General features: G+C 49.2%; 1 protein-coding gene across 20 annotated transcripts in view; it reads right to left on the bottom strand.

Moving 5' to 3' along the window:
• Positions 1 to 3,867: 3,867 nt before the first annotated feature.
• The window catches only part of ZMYND8 (zinc finger MYND-type containing 8), a 119,888-nt gene continuing 95,813 nt past the window's right edge, over positions 3,868 to 27,942 (bottom strand). For 11 of the 20 annotated variants that reach the window (XM_088843700.1, XM_088843696.1, XM_088843701.1 and 8 more), the window contains 8 exons: positions 24,853 to 25,110; positions 22,579 to 22,769; positions 18,005 to 18,085; positions 15,508 to 15,586; positions 14,320 to 14,559; positions 12,522 to 12,679; positions 7,296 to 7,379; positions 3,868 to 5,446 (listed from right to left, as the gene is read on the bottom strand). In XM_088843700.1, coding sequence (XP_088699826.1) covers positions 5,075 to 5,446; positions 7,296 to 7,379; positions 12,522 to 12,679; positions 14,320 to 14,559; positions 15,508 to 15,586; positions 18,005 to 18,085; positions 22,579 to 22,769; positions 24,853 to 25,110 — 1,463 coding nt within the window. In that variant the 3' untranslated portion in view covers positions 3,868 to 5,074. Of the gene's footprint in view, positions 5,447 to 7,295; positions 7,380 to 11,321; positions 11,389 to 12,521; positions 12,680 to 14,319; positions 14,560 to 15,507; positions 15,587 to 18,004; positions 18,086 to 22,578; positions 22,770 to 24,711; positions 25,111 to 27,942 lie in introns of all 20 variants that reach the window. The other 9 variants (XM_055438422.2, XM_055438452.2, XM_055438403.2 and 6 more) reach the window with 4 other exon arrangements.

Raw genomic sequence — 27,942 nt, 5'->3', positions numbered from 1 at the left:
GGTGCTGATGCCCAGGAGCAGGAAGGGAGACATGGACGCAGCCCAGAGGACAGCAAGGACACGCCAGAGCCTGCAGGCAGCTCTGTGGCTATTTGTCACCACAGCAAACCGCAATGACCTTGTAAGAGGACAGACTGCTGCTCCCCTGTCCACCTTCAGTCTCTCTCCCCAGTTACTTCTGGTCAGTTTCTATCTGGGAACCAAAGAAAGGGATTCTGGGAAATGTAGTCCTAGCCTAGCCAAATAAACACAACGGCGCACAGACCACTTGGCTCACTAAACCCTTCTGCTTCAATTAGTACGGTGACTTCTGATCAGGAAAACTGACCTGACTGATAACGAGACCTTGGGCAAGTCTGCAGTGGGTAGACTTTTTTGTCAGTGCTTTTATTTCCCATCTTACGAATCTGCACTAGAAACAGCCTGAATCTCACTTTCCCAGCCTCCCTTGCAGTAAGCATGTGACCTAGGCTCAACCAATCAGATACACCCAGGTGGTACCCAGGCTCAGCCAATCAAATACATCCAGATGGTACTTGGGCCTCAATTAGCTACAGCCACATGGAATGAAGGCTTAGCCAATGGATACACCTACAGATGAAAGCAATGCAAGCGGATTCTGATGCGCAGAATTCCATCTAGAGGAAGTGGAAGAGAAATAACCAGTGTTACTAGTGACAGCCGCTGTGTGTGGACCCAGCGGCAGTGACAGGAAGGTCCTGCAATATAATTTGTATATTGTTCACGGCTGTCTCTCCAGTCTTCCCTCCCAGAGATCTGAGTCACTTCATATCCTTTATAAGTTCCTTTCCTGCTCAGACTTACCTATAATAGATTCTATTGTTTTCAAGTAAAAACCTGATGCCCTTTTAACTTCATTTAACCGTCAAGTCTGTTTCCCAGCCTAGACAAAGAGGGGAACAATGTCCACTCCCAGAGGCGGTGGAGTCAGGGAAAGGCATTCTGTAAACTTACCACAGTGCCACAAGCTCTGGGCCAGTGTCTTCTGAGGGGGTCACGGACCTGGGTCGTGAGTCAGGCAGACTGATTTGAATCCTGGCTCTGGCAGTGACTGACCTGTTTGGTGACCTTGAGCAGATCATTTTCCTCATCTGGAGAATGGACTGGGATTAGTGCCTGCTTCGTGGGGTTATCATGGAGACCAAAAGATTCCAGTACGGAGCAATCTCTCAGCACACAGCTCAGGGTGCGGGACACATCCACACCAGTGATGCTAGAAGGAATGTGAGTGACCTTTGTTTCGCTGGATTAAAGAAAATAAGTAATAATAGAGGCGGTGTCTTAATGGAGTCCAAGATGAAGATGGTCTGTGAATGCTGAAGTTTAGAAAACATTTACACATTTAAAACCCAACCTTGACTAATGTCACTGACTCGTACACTTAAAAAAAGAATGGTTAGTGAAGTGAGTGAAGTGAAGTCGCTCAGTCGTGTCCTACTCTTTGTGACCCTGTGGACTGTAGCCCGCCAGGCTTCTCTGTCCATAGGATTCTCCAGGCAAGAATACTGGAGTGGGTTGCCATGGTTAAGAGGACAAATTTTGTTACATTTCTTTTATCCTATTAAAAAATAATGTAAAATGCCCAAAGCAGTTATACACTTTAAATCCTATGTCAGTAACACTTTTTAAAATACCAACCACCCTGGCTTCCCAATTCCGTCTGACCCTAATTCAACCCCCGCGCCCCCCGACCTCTCTTCATTCTCTGACCTCATCAACCTCCAGCACTGAATCCCTCATTCTGGCCTCACTCGCCTTCCTCCTCTTCTTAGAAGATCCAGACGCCCTCTCGGGTCTTTTTTATTTGCTCTCCCTTCTGCCTGGGATGTTCTTCCAATCAGGCAACAGGCTCTGAGATTGAGCTGCCCATCAGAATCACCTGAAGAGCTTTCTGGAGGCCCAAGCCCCACCTCGGAGAGTCAGATGTCATTACTTGGGGAAAAAGGGTGGCACCTGGACATTTACTGGTTTGTTGTTTTAAAACTTGCCAGGTGCGTCTAACATTTAGCCAGTGTTAAGAAATCACTGCCCTACACATCACACTCAGTCCCCACCATCTTTAGGTTTCAGTTCCAAGGCCAGCTCTCCAAAAGGCCGTTCCCAATCACACCATTTACCTCCCTTCCGTATCCTGCTTATTTAGGATTCTGTCATATACATATCTGACTGCTTCCCAGTGAGAATGTCAGGTGGATGAAGGCAGAGGCTAGGTCCTCAGTGCTTGGCTCACACAGGTGCTCAGCACACAGCTGTTGCCGGAGTGAACCTCCACCGGTCTGCCCTGGGTCTAGTGCCAGCTCTAGGGGCTGCAGTTCTCCAGGGCGGCCACGAGGTGGCGATAGTGCCTGGCTGCATTAAAGGGCACTGTCAACAAAGGTCCGTCTAGTCAAGGCTATGGTTTTTCCAGTGGTCATATATGGATGTGAGAGTTGGACTATAAAGAAAGCTGAGCGCCGATGAATTGACGCTTTTAAACTGTGGTGTTGGAGATGATTCTTGAGAGTTCCTTGAACTGCAAGGAGATCCAACCAGTCCATCCTAAAGGAGATCAGTTCTGGGTGTTCATTGGAAGGACTGATGTTGAAGCTGAAACTCCAATACTCTGGCCACCTGATGCAAAGAGCTGACTCATTTGAAAAGACCCTGATGCTGGGAAAGATTGAAGGCAGGAGGAGAAGGGGACAACAGAGGATGAGATGGTTGGGTGGCATCACCAACTCAATGGACATGAGTTTGGGTAAACTCCGGGAAGTGGTGATGGACAAGGAGGCCTGGAGTGCTGCTGTTCACAGCGTCGCAAAGAGTTGGACACGACTGAGTGACTGAACTGAACTGAGACCCACCAGGCCAGCTGGGCAGGGCGGGGTGGGAAGGGGGGCCCATCCTGCCCTGCACCCGGCCATCGCTCAGAGACGGGGCAAGAACCACGGCAGACAGCGTGGGGTCCTCCCTCTCCTCCTCATTCCCAGACTCAGCAACTGAGCCCTGAAAACACTCCACTCAGACTAAAGTCAGGGAGAAGGCCCTGCTGCCCCGTCTGGAACCGCCAGGTCCTCCCCGTCTTACCCGGCCACTCACTGAGCCCTGGGCGTAACCTGCGATGACCCCCCAGGCCCCGCAGCTAGCTCATGACCTGCACACGAGGCAGGTCTGCTAGCCATGCCTGAATATGCATTGACTGGGGGCTGTGACACGCACTGTCACCTTCCACGTGGCAGGCTCCCACATCCACGAAGAAGAACAAAGAAGCTCTTGTACGGTCCTCTCTAAACCAGTCCCATTCTATTCCTTTCATAACACCAGCCAGGGAGGGCCTGAGGGGCCAAACCATGCCCTGCTGTTGTCCAGCCATGAGCTGAGGCGTGTTCACATGTTTAAATGATTGAAAAAACAAAACCAAAATAATTACATGACACCTGAAGATGAAATGACCAGGGTGTGCCTGGGCAGAGTCAAGGTCCTTGTAGCTCAGGCTGCCATCCTGGCCACAGAAAGACAAATTCACTCCCTCCCAGTGTTCTTCCAAATCCTGACCCAGGATTTCCCCCATTTGTCAGCAAATCCCCAAGAACTGGACCTCCCAGGAAAGCTCCCAGTAGGAGCCGTTATTTATAATGTGGAAAGAGGGGTTCCTGACCTTGTGTGGCCCCATCTCCGTGTTTGGTCCAAACCTGACACGGCCATCCCGACCAAAGGGAAAACTGCAAATTCGAGGACGACCAAGGCATTTTTCCAAAACAGTTTAATTAAAAAAAGGTGAAGAATTTGAAAAACTTAAGGGGTGGGGGGAACCCAAGAGAGCATACCGCGTGAGTCCACTGGCTCAGTCACAAAGAAACACGATCATCAAAAAAGATATTTAAGTTTAATACAAATTTTATACAAAGAAAATGTGAAAAAATACTTCCATATGCTAAAAGCAATTATGCTTCACAAATAAGGCCAGCTAGGCTAGGGTTTTTTTTTTTTTTTTTGACAACTGCAATCAACAAATGTTCTTTCCTGTTTTCTTCTAGGACTCTCTTTTATTTCTTTTCTAATATGGGTAACTAGCTGGAAACTGTACAGTTCGCATCCTCTTATCAACAATGAAGAGAAAGGAAACAAGACTAAAATGTACAACAGAATGTACTGGAATGATATCGTACAATTAATTTTTCCCATATACATACATCACCTTTCTGCTTTGTTCAATGCTTCTTGTTTTACGCAACATACACAATGGTACTACAGAGTAGTGTCACAGCACGGCGGCGTCCTGCTTCCCCTCACACTGCCTTTGTTTCATGCGGACATAAAAACGTAAAATTCCATCATATAAATATTACATACATGCTTCGTCTCAGACTCAAATGTCCTCCGCGTGCGTCTCACCTTTGACTTCTCGCTTCCGTGAAGCACGGCCATCTCTTACCAAGCAGGTGTGAGTGTCTTTAAAGGAACCACAAAGCAAAGAAAAACTTTCTGTTTCGGAGCTTCTGACTGGAACGCTTCCTATGGTCCTCTCTTCTGCAAACTGAGCTGAGCGGGGCTTGTTTCTAGTTCATCTTCTGTAAACAAGGATGTGGGGTGTTTTTTTTCCCCCCCTTTTATAGGAGTAGAGTCATCATGGAAATCACATAAAATTAACAAGCTCCTCCGTGTGTCCTTCTGGTCCAGAGAGCTTGCCTTTTGTAACATGATAACGTAGTATTTGAAAGGGGCCAATGGGTGCATGTGATGTGTCCACAGCAGCACCAAATTCCGTGCTGGAAATTCCTGATCCCAATGTGCCGTGTACAGACATACGAATGGAAACAGCTCACGGGGCATCAGAGGAGGAGGAGCTGCGTGCCCCAAAGCGAGCCCTGCGCTCTCTCCGCACCCCTGTGACAGACGGGCTGGATGACCATCCTTTCTCCAGCATCCAAACATTCTTTTTGTTGTTGGGTGTGTTTTCTGATTTTTTTTTTTCCCTCTCTCTCTCTTTCTTATAAGTTAAAGTCAATACAAATATAAAAAGGGGAAGGTACTCTAGGCTCGATGACATCCACAAATTGTACATTATTTACATCTAAAGCAAAGGTTTCACGTGGGTGGAACAGTCCTCAGTCAAGGCTATCGCCGGACCTGACGTAGTGTGGGCGGCCCTCCGTGCCGGGTGCAGAGGCCGAGTCTGAATGGCTGGCATCCTCCAGGCTGAGGGTGGCAGTCTTCCAGTCTCAGATTTCTTTGCAGTTTCCGGTTTCCCTGGTGTCTGGGTTGGTTCCCTCCATGGGGCGGGCGGCTTGTGTCCCAGCATGTCCCTAGTCCCAGAAGGTGTCCAGGCGGGACTCTTTCGGGATGAGACTCTTCGAACTGGTACCGGCGTTGTGCTCGGAGCGGGCCGACCCTCGCTTCTCCTCGCTGCCGCTCCAGCAACTGGATTTACTGCTCCGGGAATGGTCTGGGGAGGGGGGAAGCCAAGGGGAAAGGAAACTTTAACATCCCTGCCCACCCCAGGCCAAGGGCAACCATCCCCTTCTACGTGATCTGCACCAGCTCCCCCAGGAAGCCACCTTCCCCTCCCGACTCCCCCCAACACACAGGGGCAAAATCCTGCCACCGTTTACTGCCCTGCATTTGGGGGGGTCTGTAAGGATTTAAGAAGAGCTGGTTGGAAAAACAGGAGGGCATCATGCTCAGAGAAAATAAAGACAAGTGGGGAAAAGGTACTAAATTATCGAGGAAGATGTTTCTTGTGTGCTACTTGGGACCAGGCGCCCTTGCTACATGAGCAGACACCAAGCACCCCGTGTCCTTCTTGTGTCCGACCTTGGCCACTAAAAAAGGCACTGAAATTTGGCGTTCAATCTACTCGCTTCTGTTAATGGGGTTTCTTTAATCACTGTACAGGCATCAGACTTACACCTAAACCAGCCAAAGGAAGAGGAGTGAGGACCAGAATGGTTAAGCCCACCTGGGCTTAATGGTTAAGACCAACTGGCTCCCAGTAAGGACAAGCTTAAGGGTCAACTGAAGGATGCAAGAACCACAGTAAGACCTAAGGGAGCTTCAAGGACGTGTGTGTTGTAAGGAGGTACATCGTGGATGAGTAAGATGTCAGGACACTGGAGGAAGAGCCAAAGGAGGTATCTGTCCAGCTGGGAGACAGTCCAGCCTGCAGGCTCAGTGGGATGGCCGACTCTGAGAGACCCACCATCACATCACTGAGATCCCATCACATCCTAGATCATTTACCAAGTTCAGACAGATTGGGACAAAACTTTTTTTAACTTCTTGAGGTGGGATGATAATATTTGATCGAAAGAAGTCAGCTGTCAAGCTTAGAGACTGAATTGGAGTGAGGGGACAAGGGACCGGATCATCGCCTAGCAGGGTGACCGCTCTTATCATCGCCTGGTGATAGAGGCATGTGTGTGGCCCTGAGCTCTGGTTCTGGAAGAGAAGCAGCAAAGACAGTGATAAGGATCTCCCAAGTCCTGGATTCACTCAGGAGGGAATGCTTCCTCGTCACTTGCATGTGTGACCCAAAGTGGGTGCTACTGTGGTGGGCAGAGCTGGGGTCCAGGGTTGAGCTCTCTTACGGTCCTTGAATCCACCTCCTCTTACACGTTCTTCCCTACTCGTGACACCTACGCTATTGTTCCTCTGGAAGGTCAGTGATGCAGCTGGTCATCACAACACGGAAACTCTTGACAAGGCAGTCAAGTCACACTGGAGTCTCCCCAGCTCTGTTGAAGGCAGAGACCAGCTGGGCAGCAGGGCAGAGTGTACTTGGCACAGAAGCCGCATCCCAGAGCCAGGCTGGCCACCTGAATAACTGCAGAGCCTGACCTCTCCCACTGACAGGACAGGGCGTGCTGGCTGGTTCAGCCGGTCACTGCAAAGGTTGTGACTCCAGGACTCATCATGAAAAGACCAAAGAGGAAGCCCCTTCAAGAAGCCAGATCGGGAATTCCCTGGCAGTTCGGTGGTTAGGACTTGGTGCTTTCACTGCCAAGGGTAACAGGTTCAATCCCTGCTCGGGGAACGAAGATCCCAAGAGCTGCAGAGCATATTCAAAAAAAAAGAAGAAGCCAGACCATCTGTTCTGGCTCTCTCCTTTCCTACTGCAGTTCCTATGGCCATCAGAGGCAGAACAAGGAAGAAACCAGGCAAAGCCAAGACCCATCACTCAGGAGAACAGGAGAGGACACGCCCACAAAGAAGACACACACGGACACACACAAGACGAGCCCTCCGCCTGCGGGAAAGGTTCCCCGCTGGCTTCCGTGAGGCGGGTTCATACTTACACTTCTGGGCGGGGTAGTTGGGGTGCGGCTGGTGGTCTGTGGTGGTTGGGGCAGAGGCAGGTTGTTTGTCGCACCTGTTGCTAACTGAAGAGATAGCACGGGCCCCCTCAGAGTCTGGCAGAGAGCTGAGTCCGCCAACCCCACGGGCTCGCTCTCCTGCTCATCAACAGGCTACTGGTCTTAGCACGGGGGGGCTGCTGGGTCGATGTCACCATTTTCCAACTCAAGGCATTCACAGGAGACTAAGGCTTTTAAAAATGCATATTAAAACCATCAACAGGCTCACTGGACACAGTACGAGAATACAGGAGGAAATAAGGCATACAATGACATGAAAGCAACCACATGAAGCCATCAACTCCCAGAATTCTGACAGCAAATTCTTCTCGGAACCACTAGCTCTACCAAGAGCTTCATCCAGCCAGGGAAACGGGAGGTGCCGGCTCCACCACACTTAGGTGGGAAGGCTCCACCCAAAGAACCGAGATCATTTAGGGCGAGTATAATCACAAATCTCCTGCCAAGGCTGATGCCAGATCAGAAAAGAGAGGGTGATGGAGGTGTGTGTGGTGAGAAGGACTGAGGGAGAAGCCCCAGGCGAGATTCAGTGGGCCACTCCAGCCACGATGGTAGGACACCAGCACGTAACTCTGAAACGGAAGAGCCCGAAATGTGCAACCGGAAAAGTGTCTCAACAAAACAACTGTCATAGCGAAGAACTTGGCAGGGAAATCGCCGAAGATACGGTACAGGGGGCAGGAAAAAACCTCCAGGGAAAAGTCAGGCTATACAGAGATGGAAATGTATTCACAGTGCACTATTTGACTCTGCAACGAACGGCACGACCGTAATGACGGAAGCACGGATGATCACCTGTCAGCCTTTAAGAGAGCCAACAGCTGGAACTGAGAAGGATCGACTGCAGTTATGGGAGAGGGTGCACACATTCTCCACCCTGATGATGGGGAAGTCAGAGCAGGAAGATGGACAAGGCTGAACGTGACCGTGGAGGAGAGGTGAGGGAGGCAATGGGCACCGAGAGAGGGGTCCAGGGACACCGTTTCCTCCAGCTGGAGAGCGAGGACTAAGGAGTAAGTGTTGAACTGGACCAGGGGAACCCACAGAGCACATCACACAGAGCGGTATGGGAGAGAGGGGAGAAGAGAGGCGACTGGCGACCCCGAGTCTCATCTCCTAAAGCCAGAAGTCAGCAAGCAATGTCCAGATAAAGTCGAGAAGCAGAGATATGGGGAAACAAGTTATTTACAAACAAGCACCAGATGCAAAAACATAGCCATGGAAACTGGGGCAAGGAATTTTTTTCCCTGTACGATTTTCTCTGACTAGTCATCCCTTGGTATCAGGGATGGTACAGTGGACTCATTCCAGGACCCACCATGGATACCAGATTCCACGGATACTTAAGTCTCATGGTCAGCCCTCCATATCCGCCTCCACAGATTCCACCAGCTACAGACTGTAGAACTGTATTCATTATAGGGGAAAAAATCCACAGACGTGGACCTGCATGGTTCAAACCCTGAGTACACCTGACAGGCATGCATCACTTTAAAATCGTAAAATCAAGAGACAGGTGAACAGGAGAAGCCCACGCCCACCCCAAGGAAGCTCCTATCTCCTGTTTAACCTTTCTCCCTCCCGACTAGACCCTCATCTTAACCAGCCTGGTTCAAGAAGCCAATAAAGAGCACAGGAACCTCCATGTTTCTGCAAAGCCCACTTTTCTCCAGATTCCTTCTATACTGTCAGTGAGCAGCAAGCACTCACAGAAGCCTGGAGACGTATGAGGAATCAGAAAATGAGCTGGTCTTTCTGCTTTGAAGACAGCCCATCAGCCAGGTGGCTGCAGAGTGTGAACGGGGCAATGAGGAGCCGTGAGCTCCCAGTCCTGATCCAGCCTCCAGGGACCTCTGGTTCAGCTCCCTTCAGCTCATGCTCTAGAACAACACTGCAGCACTCCCTAAAAAATGCTGACAATTCGGGCTCTTTCCCCCTCCCCCTCTGGTTATCAGACTCCCTGGGATGGTCTTCTCCCCACTCCACCCTCCTCACCAACTCCCCAGCAACTCGAGCCTCCCCACCTCCTCTCTCCACCCTCCCTTTCTGCTCCGTCACACACCAGGCTGCTTCAGGTTGGGGTTCAGCCAGCGACAGCTCACAGGCCAAATCCAGCCCAACGCCTGCTTTTCCAAGTGCAAGCTCACTGCAGCACAGGCCCATCTGTCTGTGTGCCCTCTGCGGCTACTTTCATCCGACAACGGCAGTCCTAATAAAGACGGCGTGGCCCTCGAAGGTTCACCACTTTTACTCTCTGATCCTTTACAGAAAGTCTACCAACCCCTGGGCCAGGAAACACCTCATCCACCTCACAACTGAGAGATGCTGTATCTCCCAACCGCCTTCCTGCATGCAAGCCTCCTGGTCCCACCGGATTCCATACCCACAGCACCGCTGATCTTCCTAAGGCCCATTAATCTTCCCACGTGGATGCCGCCACTTTGCTGCGCGGAGACCTCAACAGCGCCCCCTGCCTGCAGCAGTGTTTTCCCCAACTTGAACCCATCCCACGCCAACCACCTCTGCAGCTCTGACACATCCAAAATCCTCCTACTTACAGCTCAGCTGATGTTTCTAAACTCACTCTCTGCTTAAGTGGAACAGAAACTCTTATATCACCACCTAAAGCAGGAACACATAATACCTGCCGTACACAGCAGGCAACTCTACAAATCAACATAATGAAAACCAAACTGTAGCAGGAAGTTCTAGGCGGGTGCCATGCTGCTGAGGTCTCGGGTCCACTCTGCCTTTGTTAAAAAGAGAAGCTAGAAGAAGGGATGAGGAAGACACCTCAGCTCCAAACTCCACGTGTCCTCAAGATGTAATCACAAGGCCCGAGTCAGAGTGAGAAGGGCGGTTCAATCGTAACTCCATGCCCAGTTCATATTCCCCCTGAAGTCAGCTCATGCCACTCCCCGTCATGTCCCCTGAACCTAAACCCCACTTCCAGCGCCACTGGGAAACCTCCAGCCACCCTAACAAGGGACATCACTTCTTCCTCTATGCACTCAATATGCAAAAAAAAAAAAAAAGGTTTGGTTTTCAACAGAAGAGAATGATCTAGAAGAGAAAAAGCCCCTGGATGGAGCTGAAGGGGCCTGAAAGCAGCAGAACGGTTCTCACTGAGGATGAGCCCTTTTGCTGCTGCTGCTAAGTCATTTCAGTCGTGTCCGACTCTGTGTGACCCCATAGACGGAAGCCCACCAGGCTCCCCCGTCCCTGGGATTCTCCAGGCAAGAACACTGGAGTGGGTTGCCATTTCCTTCTCCAATGTGTGAAAGTGAAAAGTGAAAGTGAAGTCGCTCAGTCGTGTCCGACCCTTAGCGACCCCACGGACTGCAGCCTACCAGGAAGGCCCTAAAACCAGCTTGAGAAGGGGCAGGGGAAACACCCCCTGGGCTAGAAGACAGCTCAAACTCCACAGGAGAGGAGAGCCAGAAAAGTCAGCGCCAGATAACCCACCCAAGACCGCCTGCCAGGTTACCCCTCAAGAGGGAAGGTTTCTACAGAAAGATCATCTACTAGAAATGGTTTTTCTTCCTCTGAAGGCTCAAGTACCCTCTTCCACGCTGGGACCTCAGGGACAGTTTCACACAGTTTCATTTACTACGGTCATTTCTGAGGGCAGAAGAACTGCCCAAACCAAATACATCTTCTAGCCCAACCCAGGTCAGCAAAAGAACCTCTTTCTTTGATGTGGAACTCCAAAAAAAAAAAAAAATTAAAACTAAGGTAAACACTGATCTGCTTGGAGAAATGCCTCAAAGCTGCCTGCCCAGCCACTCCCTCACCCCTGCTGACCGGCCCAGGGTGCCCCTGAGGATCGCTAAGGAAACCCAGTTTGAAAACCACCGCCCTGAACCCTTCAGGCTCTCCCTGAGGACATGGCTCCCCTCTGCCCGTTCAGAACGTGAGAGCACATTCACCCACCAGGGGGCAACATACCAGAGCCTTGGTTGGAGCCTAAGAGAATGGAGGAGGGCGTCTCCCTGGAGCCAGAGAGGTCGAGGGTCTAGAAACACAAAAAGAGAGAGATGGAGGCAAGGCACTGGGGTCAACAGAGCCCCCCGCCCAGGGAAGCCCCGGGATCCATGGGGGTTCTCGTCACCGCCCCGCCAGCACCTTCATGCATCCTGCCTGGTGTGCTCAGGGAGGAGGGGCCAGGTCAGCTGGGGTGGCCCTACCCCTGTGCCCTTTTCTGCCCTGTCTCCCTGGACACAGGACTAGGGGGGCCCCTTACTCCACTCTAGAGCCTCAGCTTCAAGAACACTGTTCCTCAACTGCCCTCTCTCTGACCTACTCTCCTCTCCGGATTTCTACCCTATCCCAAAAGGAAGCACAGATGTCCCCCAGGATGCAATGTGGAATGGTTTCAGGAGCCCCCAAGGATACGCAAGTTCCTTATATAAAATGGCCCAGAAGGATGAATATAACCGTGCCTTTGTATCCGAGGGTTTCACATTCACGGATTCAACCAAACACAGAATGGAATTTCGGCAGGTTGCATCTGCAGATGAGAAATCCACGGATACTGAGGGCTGACTACATATTACACCATATTATACCGATTCACTTTTATTTCGCAATAACTTCTTCCTAGGCAGTACTATCAGTGAAATCAAAGAGGTCTGACTTCCGGGATGACTTGATGTTTTCCCTCATACACATGAAGCAAAACCGTGACTTCAGATGTAAAAAACGACCAATGTCTAAAACAATGTCTGCGGACAATCCATGTACCACACCCTGGGAAAATAAGAGGTGCAACCTCTGTGTCCAACACAGCAGCCACCAGCCACCCACGGCTACTGCATCTAAATTAGTTATTAGTAAATGAGTAACATCTGAAATCCAGGTTCTTGGTCACACTGGCCAAAGTTCAAGTGCTCAACAGCCACCTGAGGCTGGTGGCTCCCACAAGGGTCAGAGGCGACACAGAATACTCCCATCATCACAGAAGGTTCTACTGGGCAACGCTTGCCCTCAACTCACACCTGGGGAGAAGGAGCCTTGCGGAGACCCCGCTGCCCCCACCTGCAGCCTGAAGACAGACAAGCTCCTACAGCACGGGACTCGCCGTGGCCGTGGGAGGAAGGCAGGTCTGAGATTCTGCTTGGGCCCAAGGCGTGTGGGATGGATACTCACCGAGCCACTGTCCTTGCTTTTCTCAGCTGTTGTCTCCTTCTCTTTCGAGGCGCTGCTTTCTGGGGGGGCTGCCTGAGTACTGGAGGAGGCTCCCTGGGATGACTTATTTAGTGTTTCTGTGTTCACCTCAGGGTCTGCTTCCTGCTGAGGGGCGGTAGCTGAGGGCAAAGGGTGACAGAAGTCATGTGTAAGCTGAGAGTAGTAGCACCCAGGCCCGCAGGGAACCCTGCTCCGTGAAAACCACCACGTGTTAAGAGATGCACCCAACCCCGCCCAGGGCACAGCACCAGCCCAGAATAGCTGAACCAAAGCCTTCCCAGACACAACAATTCCAAACTGTGCATGAAGATATGTTCATTTTTCAGAGTCTGTGATTTAAGTTTTATTAAATCATTCTGGAGACAAAAACATGTCTGTGAAGCAAAGAGCCTAGTACGGCTGTTCCAATTACTCATTTCATAATTTCTAATTTTAGGCCACTGGTCACCTCATGCACTCGCTTTCACCCTGTAACAGCAGAGTTGAGAGGTTTTGACAGACCCCATGGGCTACAAATCCTAAAACATTTATTCTCTGGACCTTCATTAAAAAAGCTTACCAGCCCCTGCCTGCTGCTGCTGCTGTTAAGTCACTTCAGTCGTGTCCGACTCTGTGTGACCCCATAGACGGCAGCCCACCAGGCTCCCCCGTCCCTGGGATTCTCCAGGCAAGAACACTGGAGTGGGTTGCCATTTCCTTCTCCAATGCATGAAAGTGAAAAGTGAAAGTGAACTCGCTCAGTCGCGTCTGACTCTTCACAACCCCATGGACTGCAGCCTACCAGGCTCCTCCATCCATGGGATTTCCCAGGCAAGAGTACTGGAATGGCTTGCCATTGCCTTCTCCGACCAGCCCCTGCCTAGAGGTTCTCAAACTTGGGTCATTCATCTACCACCTTTGAAAAATATGCCAGTCCACTGATACATTCCCTTGTCATATTATTTATGTTATTTGCATTTAAATAAATTCTTTGAAGTGGAGACTTTTACTTCAAAACACAGAAATCTAATATTGGCCATAAATAAGCGCTAACTGTAAAATATTACTCATAAATATTATTAATAAGTTCTAACTAGACGGTGTTTCCTGCGAGTCTCCTGGCCTGGGATCTGCTCGCTCTGCATTAGAAAGAGATTTTAAAGACAGATTAGTTCCAAACCAACACTCTGTCCTTCACATAAGAACTGGTGATTGTTTAAAGCCTTGAGTCCAGGATGGGCTCCGTGGTGGGGGGCTGTCCCGTGCATTGGAGAATGGGGTAGAAGATGCATTTCATTTGTGTGTGTGTCTGCTTAGTCAGTCATGTCTGACTCTTTGTGACCCCATGAACTGAAGCCTGACAGGCTCCTCTGTCTGTGGGATTCTCCAGGCAAGCATACTGGAGTGGGTTGCCATTCCTTTCTCCAGGGGATCTTCTCAACCCAGGGATCGAACCCAGGTCTCCTGTATTGCAGGCAGATTCTTTACCATCTGAGCTACCAGGGACACCCACATTTGGTTTGGGCAGAGACAGATATTGTCCCCAGTGGAGAACCACAGCAAGCCACAGGAAACTAAAGTCATCTGGGCTGTCATTACAACGCTGCCAAGGAAACCAGAGGGTGGAGACAACAGAGCCTGGAGACTTGGCTACATCTCTGTCTGATGTCGGTCTGCTCTGCAGGAGTCACTTGTGGTGAGTGAGCATGACAAGTGTCCAGGGGGGTCCAAGGGCCCGTCCACCAACCCCTGGGCCAGGGGGGTGCTCCTAAGGCCCTACCTGACTGGGTGCAAGACTTCATGTGCTCGGGCCAGTGGGCCTGCTGGCAGGGGTAGTCACAGTAGCTGGTGTTCCAGCAGCAGTAGAAGATGGCCTCCTTCTTGCAGTTTGCACACCACTGCTTCTTCTTGGTCTCGTCCACCGCCTGCTGCTTCTCCAGCTCCAGCTGCTTCTTCACCTCGGCAATGAGCCGGTCCCGCTCCTGCTCTAGGCTCTGCCGCATCTCCGCCATGGTCAGCTCTGCCAGGGGAGGGGAGGGGAGAGGATGCCAGCTTCATTCCCCCATCCCGAGCCGTGGGCTCATTCCCAGCAGGTCAGAGGGTGGATCCTAACAGCTGTGAATCCCTGGCTCGGGGATGCCCTGGTCATGTGAGCCAGTGCAGAGAGTTAACCAGCCTCCTGGAGCTCCAACGTCCTCGTCTGTAAAATGGGCATCCACCAAGCCGACCTGAGGAACTATTTGTGATCAGGAATGTCAGGTCCTGAGGATACTGATAATGGGGCCCCGTGGTGACTGCAGGAAGTGCTCACATAAATCCTCAGAACAATTTTCACTCAATTCATTTTGAAATTTACCATTCGTATAAGCTTTTTTTTTTACTATCAAATACTTATACAGCACCTATGACCTGTAGGCACTGTTGTAAACATTTTATAATTATGAACTCTTTTAATCCTTACGCTAATCTTAAGGAGGTGACTACTACCATGCTACCCATTTCATTTCACAGATGAGGAAATTGAGGCACACAGCTAAGATGGGCAGAGCTGGGGCTACAACTTGGATATACTCCCTTCTTGATGTGTTCAGTGGCAGCGGATCTAATCTGCCAGACAGAACATCAGGACTGATCATTAGGCTGACAGGACAATTACCAAACTGCTCAGGCTACTGAGATTTCTCTCAATTTTACAACAGGTCAGAGCTGACAATCAGCAGCAGCTACCATAGCTGCTGGGATGAATTGGTTGCTGATGCTGGTATTTGGAAGAGAGGAAAGGAGGTTCCCGCCAGCTCCTGCTTCATACTTGGTTTTTCCAGGTTAGACTCCCCCGGATGCTGTGTTCTCCCCAGGAGTGGTACATGGCCTACTTTTGACCCAGTTCACATCTGGGCCCAACCCCAGACATGCCCAGAAGTCCCCATCCAGAGCCTGCGTCAGTGCAGGCCAGGTCAGCAGCACTCACCCAAGTTGTGCTTCATTTCCGAGAGCTCCTGCTGGTGCAGCCACTGGAGTTTCTCTATCTCAATCCTCAGCCTGCGGATCTGGAAGCAGACAGAAGACTTACAAAGTGCATCTGGGTACCTGCTGCCAATAGGGCTTGGAAGCTCCAGCTCTCTCTATGGGTTAATGTCATATGCTGAGTCAAAGGAAGGGCAGTCTGGTCTCTGCTGGCCTCCCCCAGATGGGTGCCAGTGGGTTAATCCAAATTCATGAGAAATTCTGCTTCAAAAAACCAAATACAAGTGATCTATCTTTTCCAAGAGATGCTCTAGGAAAAGCCATTTAAAGTGAAAAAGACCAGATTTTCAAAATAAACAGTACAGTGAGTCCCCTACATACGAACAAGTCCCATTCCTAGAGCCTGTTCATAAGCCCAATTTGCTCATAAGTCCAACAAAGTTAGCCTAAGCAACCAACTAACACAACTGGCTAAATAGTACAGTACCAGCTACATCACCGCTGCTTTTATGCTTGCTTCGGACATCCTGGGCTTGAAAAAAAGGGACTGTACCACTGCACTCTATGCAGTAAAGCACACACACCACACCCCTTGCAGAGGATGTATGCACATGACACTGTACTCCAGACACGTGAACTAACTTATGTGACTGGACACGGAAACATTCGCGTCTTTGAAAGTTCCCAATTTGAAGGTTCACACGTAAGAGACTCACTATATGTAAAAGCTTTGAGCGGGACTTTGGCCTAAAAAAATAAAACTAAAACACCCTAAAAACAGCTTTATTTTATCTCCGACCTAATGTTTCGGGTGGAGCCCATACTCATTCACCTGAAATCCCAAAGCTTAACCATTCTGGAAACCATAAGGCATTTGGCGTGGAGGGGAGAAGGAGTATTATCTGGGGCCAAATTCATTTGGAGAGAAGAAAATATAAACCCAAACTGAACTGATACAAGGCTGTTGACAGTGTTCAGTCATCGCCATGGTTCTTAACTGGGATGACTTTTGTCCCCCTCCTCTATGACACTGCAGAGTCTGGAGACATTCTGGGTCCTTTCTGACATCCAGAGGGTAGAGACTGGGAATTCTGCTCAACATCCCAGACGGACAGGACAGCCCCCATCATAGCGAAACATCTGGCACCAATGTCAGTAGGTCCCAGAGAAGGCTGAGAAATTCTGATATTTCCAACACAGTGGGAACAATCGTACTGTATCACTGCAGAAATGTGGTCTTTAACTGTGGAAGGGAGCTGCATATTACCTCATTAAAATCTGGAGTATTCTGACATCTATCAAGACCCAAGGTTTCAGGTAACCCCACATCAATTAAATGAACAAAAGAATGAAGTATGACGACAGGTCGGGGTGAGGGAGAGGAGGTTTTTCTAAAAACAGCCTTTGGCCTTGCTGTCTGACACCCCAGCATAATCATAAGCAAAAATACCTAAAGAGATTCATCAATTTCTCTCGGGACCTCCCTGAAACCTTTACAATCACACAGCTCTCTTGGAACTTCCCTGGCAGTCCAGTGGTTAAGACTCCACGCTCCCAAAGCAGAGGGCACAGGTTCAATCCCTGGTCAGGGAACTAGGATCCTATAAGCGGCTCAGTGTGGAAAAAAAAACAACAAAAAAAGCTGAAGCACATAGTTCTCTGTTTAAGGCCCATCAGAGCATCTTCCTGGAGACGTTCCCCTCTTTTTTCTGGGTGCCAGCCTCACTCTGCCTGCCCTCTCACATCAATGGCTCTGCGTGGGGTTCCCCTCACTTTCCATCCTGACTTTCAATGATCTCAACAAGTCCTGCCACTTGTCATTTCCCTGGGGGGACCCGTTTGCAGCCAGCCTGCACTGACATTATCCCAGGAAGAAAATTCAGGGACGCTTTTTTTTTTTTAAATAAGTGGTCACTTCATAAGTGGACATTTCCATGTTTTAACCACTCCATTCTCTTAAGTAATCGCCTAAATTGAGGAAGCTTGGGATACTACCTCTTGAACACCAAGATCACTTGAATAAAAAAGTCCAAACTGCAGGAGATGACAAAGGAGCCAGTTTTACATGGGGCCAAAATAACTGGTTTCGCCAGCGGGTCAATAACTCGGGCTCTGGTCTCGGCTGTTTGGTTAGAAGTGAGGTGATCGCAGAGGGGAGGGTGTGTCTCCACAGCAGCAGCTTCCTAGCCAAGTGAAGAAATACCCTCAACACCGCCATCAAGGCAGAGCGAGCCGGGGGACCGGGGCCAGAACCTGAGAGGGGATTCCAGAGAACTTCCTCAGGGCGCCCCCATATCAGCCCAGGGAAAACGCCCTGAGCAAACAGGGCGTGAAGAACGCGAGGGAGGCTCAAGGCACAGGAGACACACGTATGCACACCGCTGGTCCACACCGCTGTACAGCAGAGACGAACGCGACACTGTGAAGGGATTTCAAGCCAATGTTTAAAGCTTTTAAGAAACAGAAAACACAGATGACAACAACAAACAAGCAAGAATGACCTCAGCTATTGTGCTTCCAGCGCTGTTCTTAGACAGATCGTTGTATATTTCCGTCATCGTGCCTTTTATTGCGTCCATCATCTGAAAAGACAAAAACGGAAACCATTTGCGTGGTCCACTTCCCAGAGTCTTTTTTTCTAGGTGACACATATCCAAAATCTATCTGTACACAGCAAAGGAAACCATAAAGAAAACAAAAAGACAATCTTCACAATGGGAGAAAACATGTGCAAACGAAGCAACCGACAAGGAATTAATCTCCAAAAAGGAATTACTCTCCAAAATATACAAACAGCTCATGCAGCTCAATATAAAAAAAGACAAATAATGCAATCAAAAAATGGGGGTGGGGAGAGAGATCTAAATAGACATTTCTCCAGAGAAGACATACAGATGGCCAACAAACACATGAAAAGACGCTCAACGCCACTCATGATTAGAGAAATGCAAATCAAAACTACCATGAGGTGTCAACCTCACACCAGTCAGAATGCCCATCGTCAAAAAATCTCAAACCATAAATGCTTCCAGCAGTGTGGAGAAAAGGGAACCCTCCTACACTGTTGATGGGAATGTAAACTGGTACAGCCACTAAGGAGAACTATATGGAGGTTCCTTAAAAAACTAAAAATAGAGCTACCACGTGAGCCAGCAATCCCACTCCCAGGCATGTATCTGGAGGAAACCCTAATTCAAAAGGAGGCATGCACCCCAGTGTTCACTGTGCCCGGGGCATGGACAAAACCTAATGCCCGCTGACAGAGGAACGGACACAGATGTGCCGACACACAATGGAGTACTGCTCAGCCACAGCAAGGCACGAGAAAGCGCCACGCGCAGAGCGGGGTGGACCTAGAGGCTGCCACGCGGCGTGCAGCAGGACAGAAAAATGCTGCCCAATATCACTTCCTACGTGGAATCCAAAAAACTGGCAGAGATGAACTGACTGGCAAAGCAGAAACAGAGTCACAGATACAACGAACTAACTTGGCTACCAAAGGAGGGGATGGGGGAAGGGGGGTATTCAGACTGGAAGACTGGGACTGACACATATACACCACTATGCATCGGAGAAGGCAATGGCACGCCACTCCAGTACTCTCGCCTGGAGAATCCCATGGATGGAGGAGCCTGGTAAGCTGCAGTCCACGGGGTCGCTACGAGTCAGACATGACTGAGCGACTTCACTATGCATACAACTGGAGAAGGAAACGGCAGCCCACTCCAGTATTCTCGCCTGGAGAATCCCATGGACAGAGGGGTCTGGCGGGTTACAGTCCATGAGGTCACAAAGAGTCGGACACGACCAAATGACTAACACACACACATGCATACAATAGGTAACTCTTGAGAACCTACTGCTCAGCACAGGGAACCCTCCTCAATGCTCTGTGGTGACCTAAGTGGCACACACCCGCTGAGCCCACCCACAGCACAGGAGGGACAGGAGGGGACAGGAGACCAAACCAGGGCTCGGACCTGGCCCAGCCACTGCCAAGACGCCCCGGTGCTCTGCAGTTTGCTCCAATTCAGCAAGAAAAGAGGGCAAAGAGCGCCCTTGTATCTGATGCCCGAGATCTGTTCCTGCCATTGTATCTTGCCATCCACAACTCTCTTGGAGCCCCAGGCATAAAACAAGGATAACAACAGTGCCCCCTTGTAGGGTGTGTACAAGGATTAAATGAGAAAAAGAGGAGACGGTGGTTCAGTACTTGCTGAGGAGTTCATAAAGAAAATACCTGTTTTCTTATTTTCACAGAAGAATTAATTCTCAAGAACATGTGATTGCAAAGCTGCTGCCAACCCCCAAAAGAGTAACCCCCAATTCACCCCCAAAACAGGCGGAAAATGAATAAAGTATCTGTTGAAATATTAGTTCTCCCCCTTCTTGCAGGGACCACAGGAGGATGTTGCCAGCAAAAACACTTTGTGCTTTATGGTCAGTCATTCTGTACGGGGCTCCCTGCTCAGGTCCATTTAAAATATTCAAACGAAATTGCTTTAGGAGAAAACTTTAGAGAATGGATGAAATCCAATACTTTACTAATGCCATAGTTACATTCCATTTTAAAGAAATCATGAATTTGTGGACTGACCTTCTTTCTCACTTCCAAATATAGCAAAGAACTCAACATTAATAAAAAGAGCCCTTCTGCCAAAACACACAAATCTGGGTCTTCAACTCTGGGTCACCTCAGACATAAGCAAGTTCACCAGCTCCAAAACTATGTCGCTGAGTATATTTTCTTAACTGCAAAGAAAATGCCTATCAGAAAGTTCATTCCTCAATTTTGCTCCATGAGTAAGCGGGGGAACCATGGGAGATGGGATAAAAATGGCTGCAGGAGCGAAGAACACTGGCTCGGTGAGAACACCAGCCTGAGCTTCCTGGCAGCCTCAGTGTTCTCATCTGTAAATGGACAACTTGGAGCAAATCAACATAAGTCGATACAAGAAGTCCAATCAATGGCAAGCAAACGAGAAGCCATTTGGGGGGACTTCCCTGGTAGTCCAGTGGCTAAGCTTCTGCACCTCCAATGCAGGGGGCCTGGGTTTGATTCCTGGTCAGAGAACTAGATGCCACATGCGAACTATGAATCCGCACACCACAAATAAAGACCTGGAACAGCCAAATAGATAAATAATTTTTTAAAAAGAAAAAGGAAGTCATTGAGGCAATACCAGACATCTTCAGTCAGTAATTTTAAGAATTACCCTCTTTCCGTTCTCTTGTAATTCTACAACAGACCTTGTTAGGAAGAAAGTCTGCACGTGGTACTGTTAATTCTTTTTTTGAATCTGACTTTATGCATTTATTTTTGGCTGTGCTGGGTCTCTGTGGCTTCACAAGCTTTCATCTGGTTGCAGTGAATGGGGGCTACTCTCCAGCTGCAGAGCGCATGTTTCTCCCTGCGGCGGCTTCCTGTGTTGGATGGAGAGCAGGGGCTCTAGCCACGGGCTTCGGCAGTTACAGTTCCCAGGCTCTGGAGCACAGGCTCAGTTGCTCTAGCGTGTGTGGGATCTTCCCGCATCAGGGATGGAACCCATGTCTCCTGCATTGGCAGGCGGATTCTTTACCAACAAGCCACCAGGGAAGCTTGCATTAATTAACACTTTCATGCGAATCACTCTTTTTAACAGAAGAAATATGGACTTAGGCTTCAAGCCTTGAAGAACAGGATCTGGTGAGTTTAGACTAATTTTACTTCTATTAAGTCACTATAAATAAAAATATGAAGTCAATTCTTAGTTCAAGGTGATGAACAGGTTAAGACAAAAACCCTGAGGATACAACCATACCTAATAGTTGAACCCTTCCTGTTCTGAAACTCGGGGACTCAATAAAAATTCTTGTGTTTTATTCAAAAGGGGGGAAACAAATACTAAATAAAGAGATGTTACCCCAAGACTTGGGTTTTATCTCTTTAGCCACACTGACTCAAGAGCAGTTGCTTTAAAAAGCCACATGTAAGAACAATAGGTTTGTGGACACTGGACAGCTGTGGTCAGCAGGCCTGGTGTGAATCCACAAGTCAGCTCAAAGCCGGGTTAAGCGGATACTCTAGATCCTGGCTGCTACCATTCAAATGCCAGTTAGACATTCACGGATTATGTGACCCTGGACAAGCTGTGTGGCCTGGCCAGTTCCCAGTGTGCTCATCTATAAAATGGGTGTGAGGACGTCCCTGGCAGTCCAGTGGTTGAGACTCTGCCTTCCACCGTGGAGGGTATGGGTTTGATTCCCTAGTCAGGGAGCTAATATCCCACATGCCTTGAGGTCAAAAAGCCAAAACATTTTAAAAGAAGGAAAATAAAGCAATATTGCAACAAATTCAATGAAGACTTTAAAAACTGTACACATTGGGAAAAAAAAAAGGTAGTGATAAGAAGCCCGATGAGAAGTCAGGCAGCAACCTGCTTTCATTCTACAACTCTGTTCCAGGCCCCAGCAGAGAGCAGAAGGGACTCCCAGGGAGCTGCAATTCTGGTGGTGAGTTTCACTCCCTGGGTTCTACAGACATGAACCTGAACATCACTCCAGAGCACTTTCATCTGACAGCAAGGAGAGCTGCAAGCTTTACTTGCCCGAATTCAACAGTGAGCATAAAAGCACTTGGCAAATTAAGAGAGAAGTAGAGAGGAAGGCTGGGGTGGGGGACGGGAAGCATTGGGAGCCTGGGATTAGCAGATGCAAACTATTATACAAGGAATAAACAAGAAGGTCCTCCTGTTTAGCACAGGGAACTACAACCATTATCCTATGATAAACCATAATGGAAAGGGATATGAAACAGTATATGTGTATATAACTGAATCAATTTGCTATACAGTAGAAATTACTACTACATCACCTATACGTCAACAGAATAAATTTTAAAAGAGAGAAGACAGAACCTGCACGGAGAGGGTGCCAAGTGAACACAGAGCAGGCGAGCCTGCCCACCACACCCCTCCACAAGGAACGTGCCAAGAGGACAGGCGAGCTGGGAAGGGACTCCACCAGTTCCCCGGTCCCCTTTAACTCCTGGGAAGATCCAAGGCTGGTCCTCCCCGATCCCACCGCGGGCACTCACTTTGCTAGTGTACTTGGCGATGTCTGCAGCGACATCGGCTGAAGCTGTGGCGATAGGCAGGTCTGTGCTGACCGAAGATGCGAGGGTGCTCGTGGTCCCTGAGCTGGTGACCAGGGGCGACGACTGTGTGCTGGTCACCAGGGTGATGGTGGAGGTGGATGGGCTCTGCGTGATCTCTTTCTGCTGGACAGCTGGGAAAGCAAAGGTTCTTGGTCACCCCACTGCCTCAGGAAGGCTGCCCCAGCTCGAAGCTGTGGTGGGAGCAGGGCCCAATCCACACCATTCGAGTGTCTCTGCTTTCAAGGGATAAAAATTCTCTCATCGGCCAAACTCAAGCGAGGTTCCTCCGAGCCCTTTCTCAGCGAGACCTCCACTTGGATCTACAAGGACTAATGTGGTTTCCAACAGCTCAAGGCTGCATCCCTAGGATGACCCCCACCCCTTTAAAGTCCCCACCTAAGAAAACTCAAGGCTGCCAACAGAATTGCCTATTTGCTCCTGTCAACACCTAACGATAGGGCCCATTGCCCAGTCTGTATGGGAGGGCAGAAGCCTACCTTTAAGAGGTACCAGAGTCAGCAAACCCAGACATTTCACATGAACCAACACCCCCTTCCCACTTTGTGTAAAACTGTCCCTTTCTGACTCTACAGAGCCCCCACGATTCCCCCTCCCGATTCCCAAATTCTCCCTTTAAAACCCCAGGCCCCTGTGTACACGCTGGAGTTGACTTCAGTTCACGTTGGACATTTTGCCCTACTGCAATAGTATATAGCAGATTAAAATCTATCCTAACTACTTCAACTAGTGGCCAGCTTTGTTTATCTTTAACAGGACAATCTGGGAATTAGGAACCATACCATCAATGAGCTCCTTCTTGCCAGCTCCCAAGTTCCTTGGGAAGGCTCACTATACTTCAGAGCTATGAATTCAGGAGACTGGAACTGCCCATCCCAACCTGAAAGATCCCAGACGTGGTTCTGCCCCAGCAACTCTTCGGACGGCAGGATCAATCCGGCTGTACTCCAACACTGTGTGTCCAATCGCTCAGTCTCCTTCCACCCCAATCTTTGAAGGGTTTCACTGGGGGCCCAGTTCAGGATCTGGCTACTCTTTCATCTCACAACCTGCTGCAACTCTCGAGCTCTGCTCACAACAGCGCACGCAATACGTGACAGTTTCGATCCAGAAGCCCAACCATGAAGGATCTCGATGCGGGTTTCCCCGTGAACCAAGCCCTGTGTCAGTCCTCACGAGAGCTGGACAAACTAGTACCCATCAGATCACCGCTTTGTTTAGCTTCACGTCAGCCCAGATGGAGCCTCCTGTTGGGAGCTGATTCCGCGCTTCAGCAACGGTTCCCGATGCTGGTTCTTCTTGCGTTGGGGGGCTAATCCCTACTCATTAAGGTATCCTTTACTGTCCACTTCTCAAACTATACTCTTTCAAAAATAATGCCCAGGGGTTCACGGGCGTGCACAAGGAAGCTTATACAAAGGTATTCACTGCAGCACTGTTTACAACAGGGAAAAACTGGAAGCAACCTAAATGTCTATCCGTAGGGGAATACTTTATTAAATAAAGTATACTATGCAGCAGTCCAAAAGAATCAGGGAAAGCTCTATGCACTGACATGGATGGACCTCCAAAACATGCTGATGGGTGGGGGGGAAAAAAAAAAGGCAAGGATGGTACCATTTTTATGTTTCCAAAAAGAAAAAAAAAAAAAATTAATACTTTTATGAAGTCATATATATATATACACATAAATATATATGCATACATGCATTAAAAAAAGATCTTATGGTTAACAATAACCTCAGAGAAAGGGTGGAGAACGAAATAGAAAGTCAATCAAGACAACAGATTTGTGTGTGTCTAGGCATCTATTTCACCCCTTTCTAAGAAGACGTGCATGTACCGTTTATAAAATGAAAAAGGAAAAAGAAAAGTACAAAAAGCAAGCTGCAAAACAATTTTTAAAAACGCCAAATGGAATGTGTCAGGCCTCCAGGATACGGTGGCCAGGCAACCAAGGGGAACTGAAAAAAATAAAACGAGGACGATTTTTCTCCTGTCCATGTGGCGAAAAGGGAGCGGGCGCCACGGAGATCAGAGGGGGAGGCTCGGTACCTTTCACAGCCTGTCTGGTCTGATATCTCGTCCCCTGGGAAGACTGAGGCTGCTGCTGCTGCTGGCTTTGCTGCTGCTGCTGCTGCTGCTGGCGCTGCATCTTCTGCATGTGCCACTTTTGGGAGGACGTTTGAAACTTACTTGATGAGTTCCACACGACCCGCTGCACGGCCGGGGCAGTCTCCTTCGGTAAAAGCGGTCTCTGCTTTTTCACCGGGCTTCCTGTGGTGGTGGTAGTAGCGGTGGCGGAGGCGGCAGCCGGGGCCGTGACCGTGGACGTGGTGCTGGTGGTGGCCGTGACCCCAGCCGTGGGAGTTTGGGAGGATGAGCGGGTGAGGACCGGCGTTTCAGGGGGAGACTGGCTGCCCACCGTCGTGGATGGTGGAGCTTTACCTACGACTGAAGCCAAGGCGTGAAAAAACAAAGCAGAAAGTAGACAGGACTCAGGTTGACCCGCAGGGTCTCCAGGCCAGCGAGTTCTAGCTGACCATCCCAGGCTAGCATGCCAAGGACCTCCCCGTGAATGGGTACATTCTCACTTTACATGCTTAGGCCACTTCTGCAGCAGGTTCTAGCGTAAAACATCAGCCTCCTTGGGTTACGTGCTTGCTCACATCTGAGATACTTGTCAAGGCCTCCAGGGGACTGAGGCCAACATGACCCACTCCCTGGCCTGGAGTAGCCCACCTGATAGTAGATGACCCAGTGGATGAACAGAATCACTGCAAGTACCTTGCTTTACAAAGTTAGAGTTCAGTAAGCACTTTGAGAAAGACTTAGCCAAAGTCCAACTGGAGATTAGCAGGAATCCTTTCCTTGGCCAGGAAACCTACAGAGCATGTAACCCAAGGAACCAGACAGCCTCCCAATGGCCAGAGCCCTGAATAACAATGAATCACCCAGAAAGAAGAGTACTGTCTTTCATCTCTTCTAACTCCTTCCAGAAGAGTCTCAGTGTGGCCCTGGCAGCCCTGACACCTAACACTCAAGGGAACTCGACCCCAAGGCCAGAACCTTCCCCAGCACAATGCTATTTATGGAGAATTTAGAAGCCTGGCTTTTGTTTGGACTGCAGTTATTCCTGTTACATCTTGTATGCAGAGCACAAAACACTGTTTCACCTGCTGTGTGGTGGTCAAGGTTAAGTCCAAGATTGAGTTCATTTTATTTTTTTTAAAAAGAGCTGCTGCTTCAAATAAAAATATATTAAGTCAATAATTGTACGAGCAGGTCTCGGGTATGGCAAAAGGAATGAATGCGAGGGACTAGAGTCTGCAAAAAGCTGCCTTTTGGAGTGCATCTTCTGGGAGGAGCTGGGCTATGAGGGAGGCAGGGGGAATTTGGAGGGGAACAGCTTTAGCCAAGACGTGCCCAGGAATCGGCAGCATTTTGGTGAGTGAGGGCAGGCAGTGAGAAGGGCTGGTCGGAAGGCAGGTTAGAGCCAGAAGCACTGAGTGGCAGAGAGGGGATGACCACATGAGTGCTCGTCTGTAAGGGGGAGGGGGTCAGTTACTACTGCAGGTCCCTGCGGAGATGAACCTGCCTCCCCAGAGGATTCCCCGGGGTTCACACAAAAAACACAGGTGCAAGTCAGCATCCTTGATCTCAGACGATGTGCCTGGACATCAAACTCTTTTTTATAAGGACTGAAAGTGAAGTCGCTCAGTCGTGTCTGACTCTTTTGCAATCCCGTGGACTGTAGCCTGCCAGGCTCCTCTGTCCGTGGGATTTCCCAGGCAAGAATACTGGAGTGGGTTGCCTTTTCCTTCCTTTCCCAGGGGATCTTCCCGACCCAGGGAAAGAATCTGGGCCTTCTGCATTGCAGGCAGATTCTTTAAACTGAGCCACCAAGGAAGCCCTTAATAAGGACTACACCTTTTTTAGGGGCTCGGCATGTTTCTGCCGCGTGACTCCATGCCTGTCATTTTTAGATTTCTATCACCCAGAAAAGACACGAGCTCCTGATCATTCTAGGGGAAATTTTCAGTTAACGGTGGGTCTGGAAAAACCAAGGAGTGTGAAAGGAAAGGAGTGCTGACAGGCTGACTTTACTGCCTGGGGGTGGGGTGTCTTGCTGGTTATCACAACTGACTGGCCCTCTTGCTCCTCTGGGGAAAAATTCAGCCAAGGTCCTGGGCAAGAACACAGCGTGGGGCTGGGAGAAGATCTCCACCTAGAGTGAGGAGGAGCCCATCCTTGCCCAGGACAACCTTCCAGATATCGGACACAGCCTCTATCCCCTGCCCTTCCAGGGGCAAAGGTGGCTTTGAGCTTGGCCCTTCTAAAAAAGGCAGAGATCCCACAGGCAGGGCTTCTAACCTGCAAAAGCATCTTTAGTGCCTCTCTTTTCTGCCATGTGATTAAAAAATATACTGCCCTTGTTGATTAGCTAGCCTGAACCCTCCTTGGGCAAACGGCAACCACAAAAAGGTCTTTTTCTCTCTCTCATCTGGCAAAAGCAAACAGCTGGCTTTGTAGATGGGTTACTGCTCTGCAAGAGTCCCATTGGAGCTCTTTTCCAAACTAAAAAAAAACAAAAACAAAACAGGACTATGCAATCTGAAAACATTCCAGGCTTGATGCACTCTTGGGGTGGGGGTTTCATTTAGACACTAAAACATTTCTAGAGGATGCTGATGGTTTATTGTCGGGGGGGGGGGGGCTGTTAGGGAAGAGGAAGGGCCATGGAAAATTCCATTTGTCCTAAAAATTTGGGAGCGCATAATCACTTGTTGTCTCAAAAATAAGTGAATTTCTTAAAAGTCAACACTCCAAAAGCAACCCCACCCAACTAACCTACTTATATCAGACTTAGGTCGCAATCTTGTACATTAATAAAGGACTTTTTAAGAGAAGGCTGGAAATGACTGATGTGACCCAGGTAAGCATAGTCAAGGTCCTGAAGTGAGTCCCTTAGCCTCTGCTCTGGGATCTCTAGATAGAACAGCCGTCTTTCTATCTGAGGATTCCGATTCTGTGTATAAGCTACACTCTGAACTGAAGATCAGTTGGAGGTCACCAAGCACTCTCCAAAACACCTTCATTTGATAAACTCGTAAGTAAAAGCACATCTTTGAAAAGATGCTCAACTGCAGAGTCGGACATGAAGTCGAATCTTCAAAACCCAAATCATCTTCAGGTGGCTCTGGATTTCAACCCCTGCGAAGTTCCTCTAACTGAATTATGTTTCAGAATCATCCTTTGCTTGAAAGTCCCACCACACACTCAGGG

Source organism: Moschus berezovskii, chromosome 15 (genome assembly GCF_049115385.1).
Source record: "Moschus berezovskii isolate FMDL1 chromosome 15, NW_MosBer_1.0, whole genome shotgun sequence".
Lineage (NCBI taxonomy): Eukaryota > Metazoa > Chordata > Mammalia > Artiodactyla > Moschidae > Moschus > Moschus berezovskii.
Note: the sequence above shows the minus strand (reverse complement) of the source record. Positions and strands in the feature narration are given on the sequence as shown.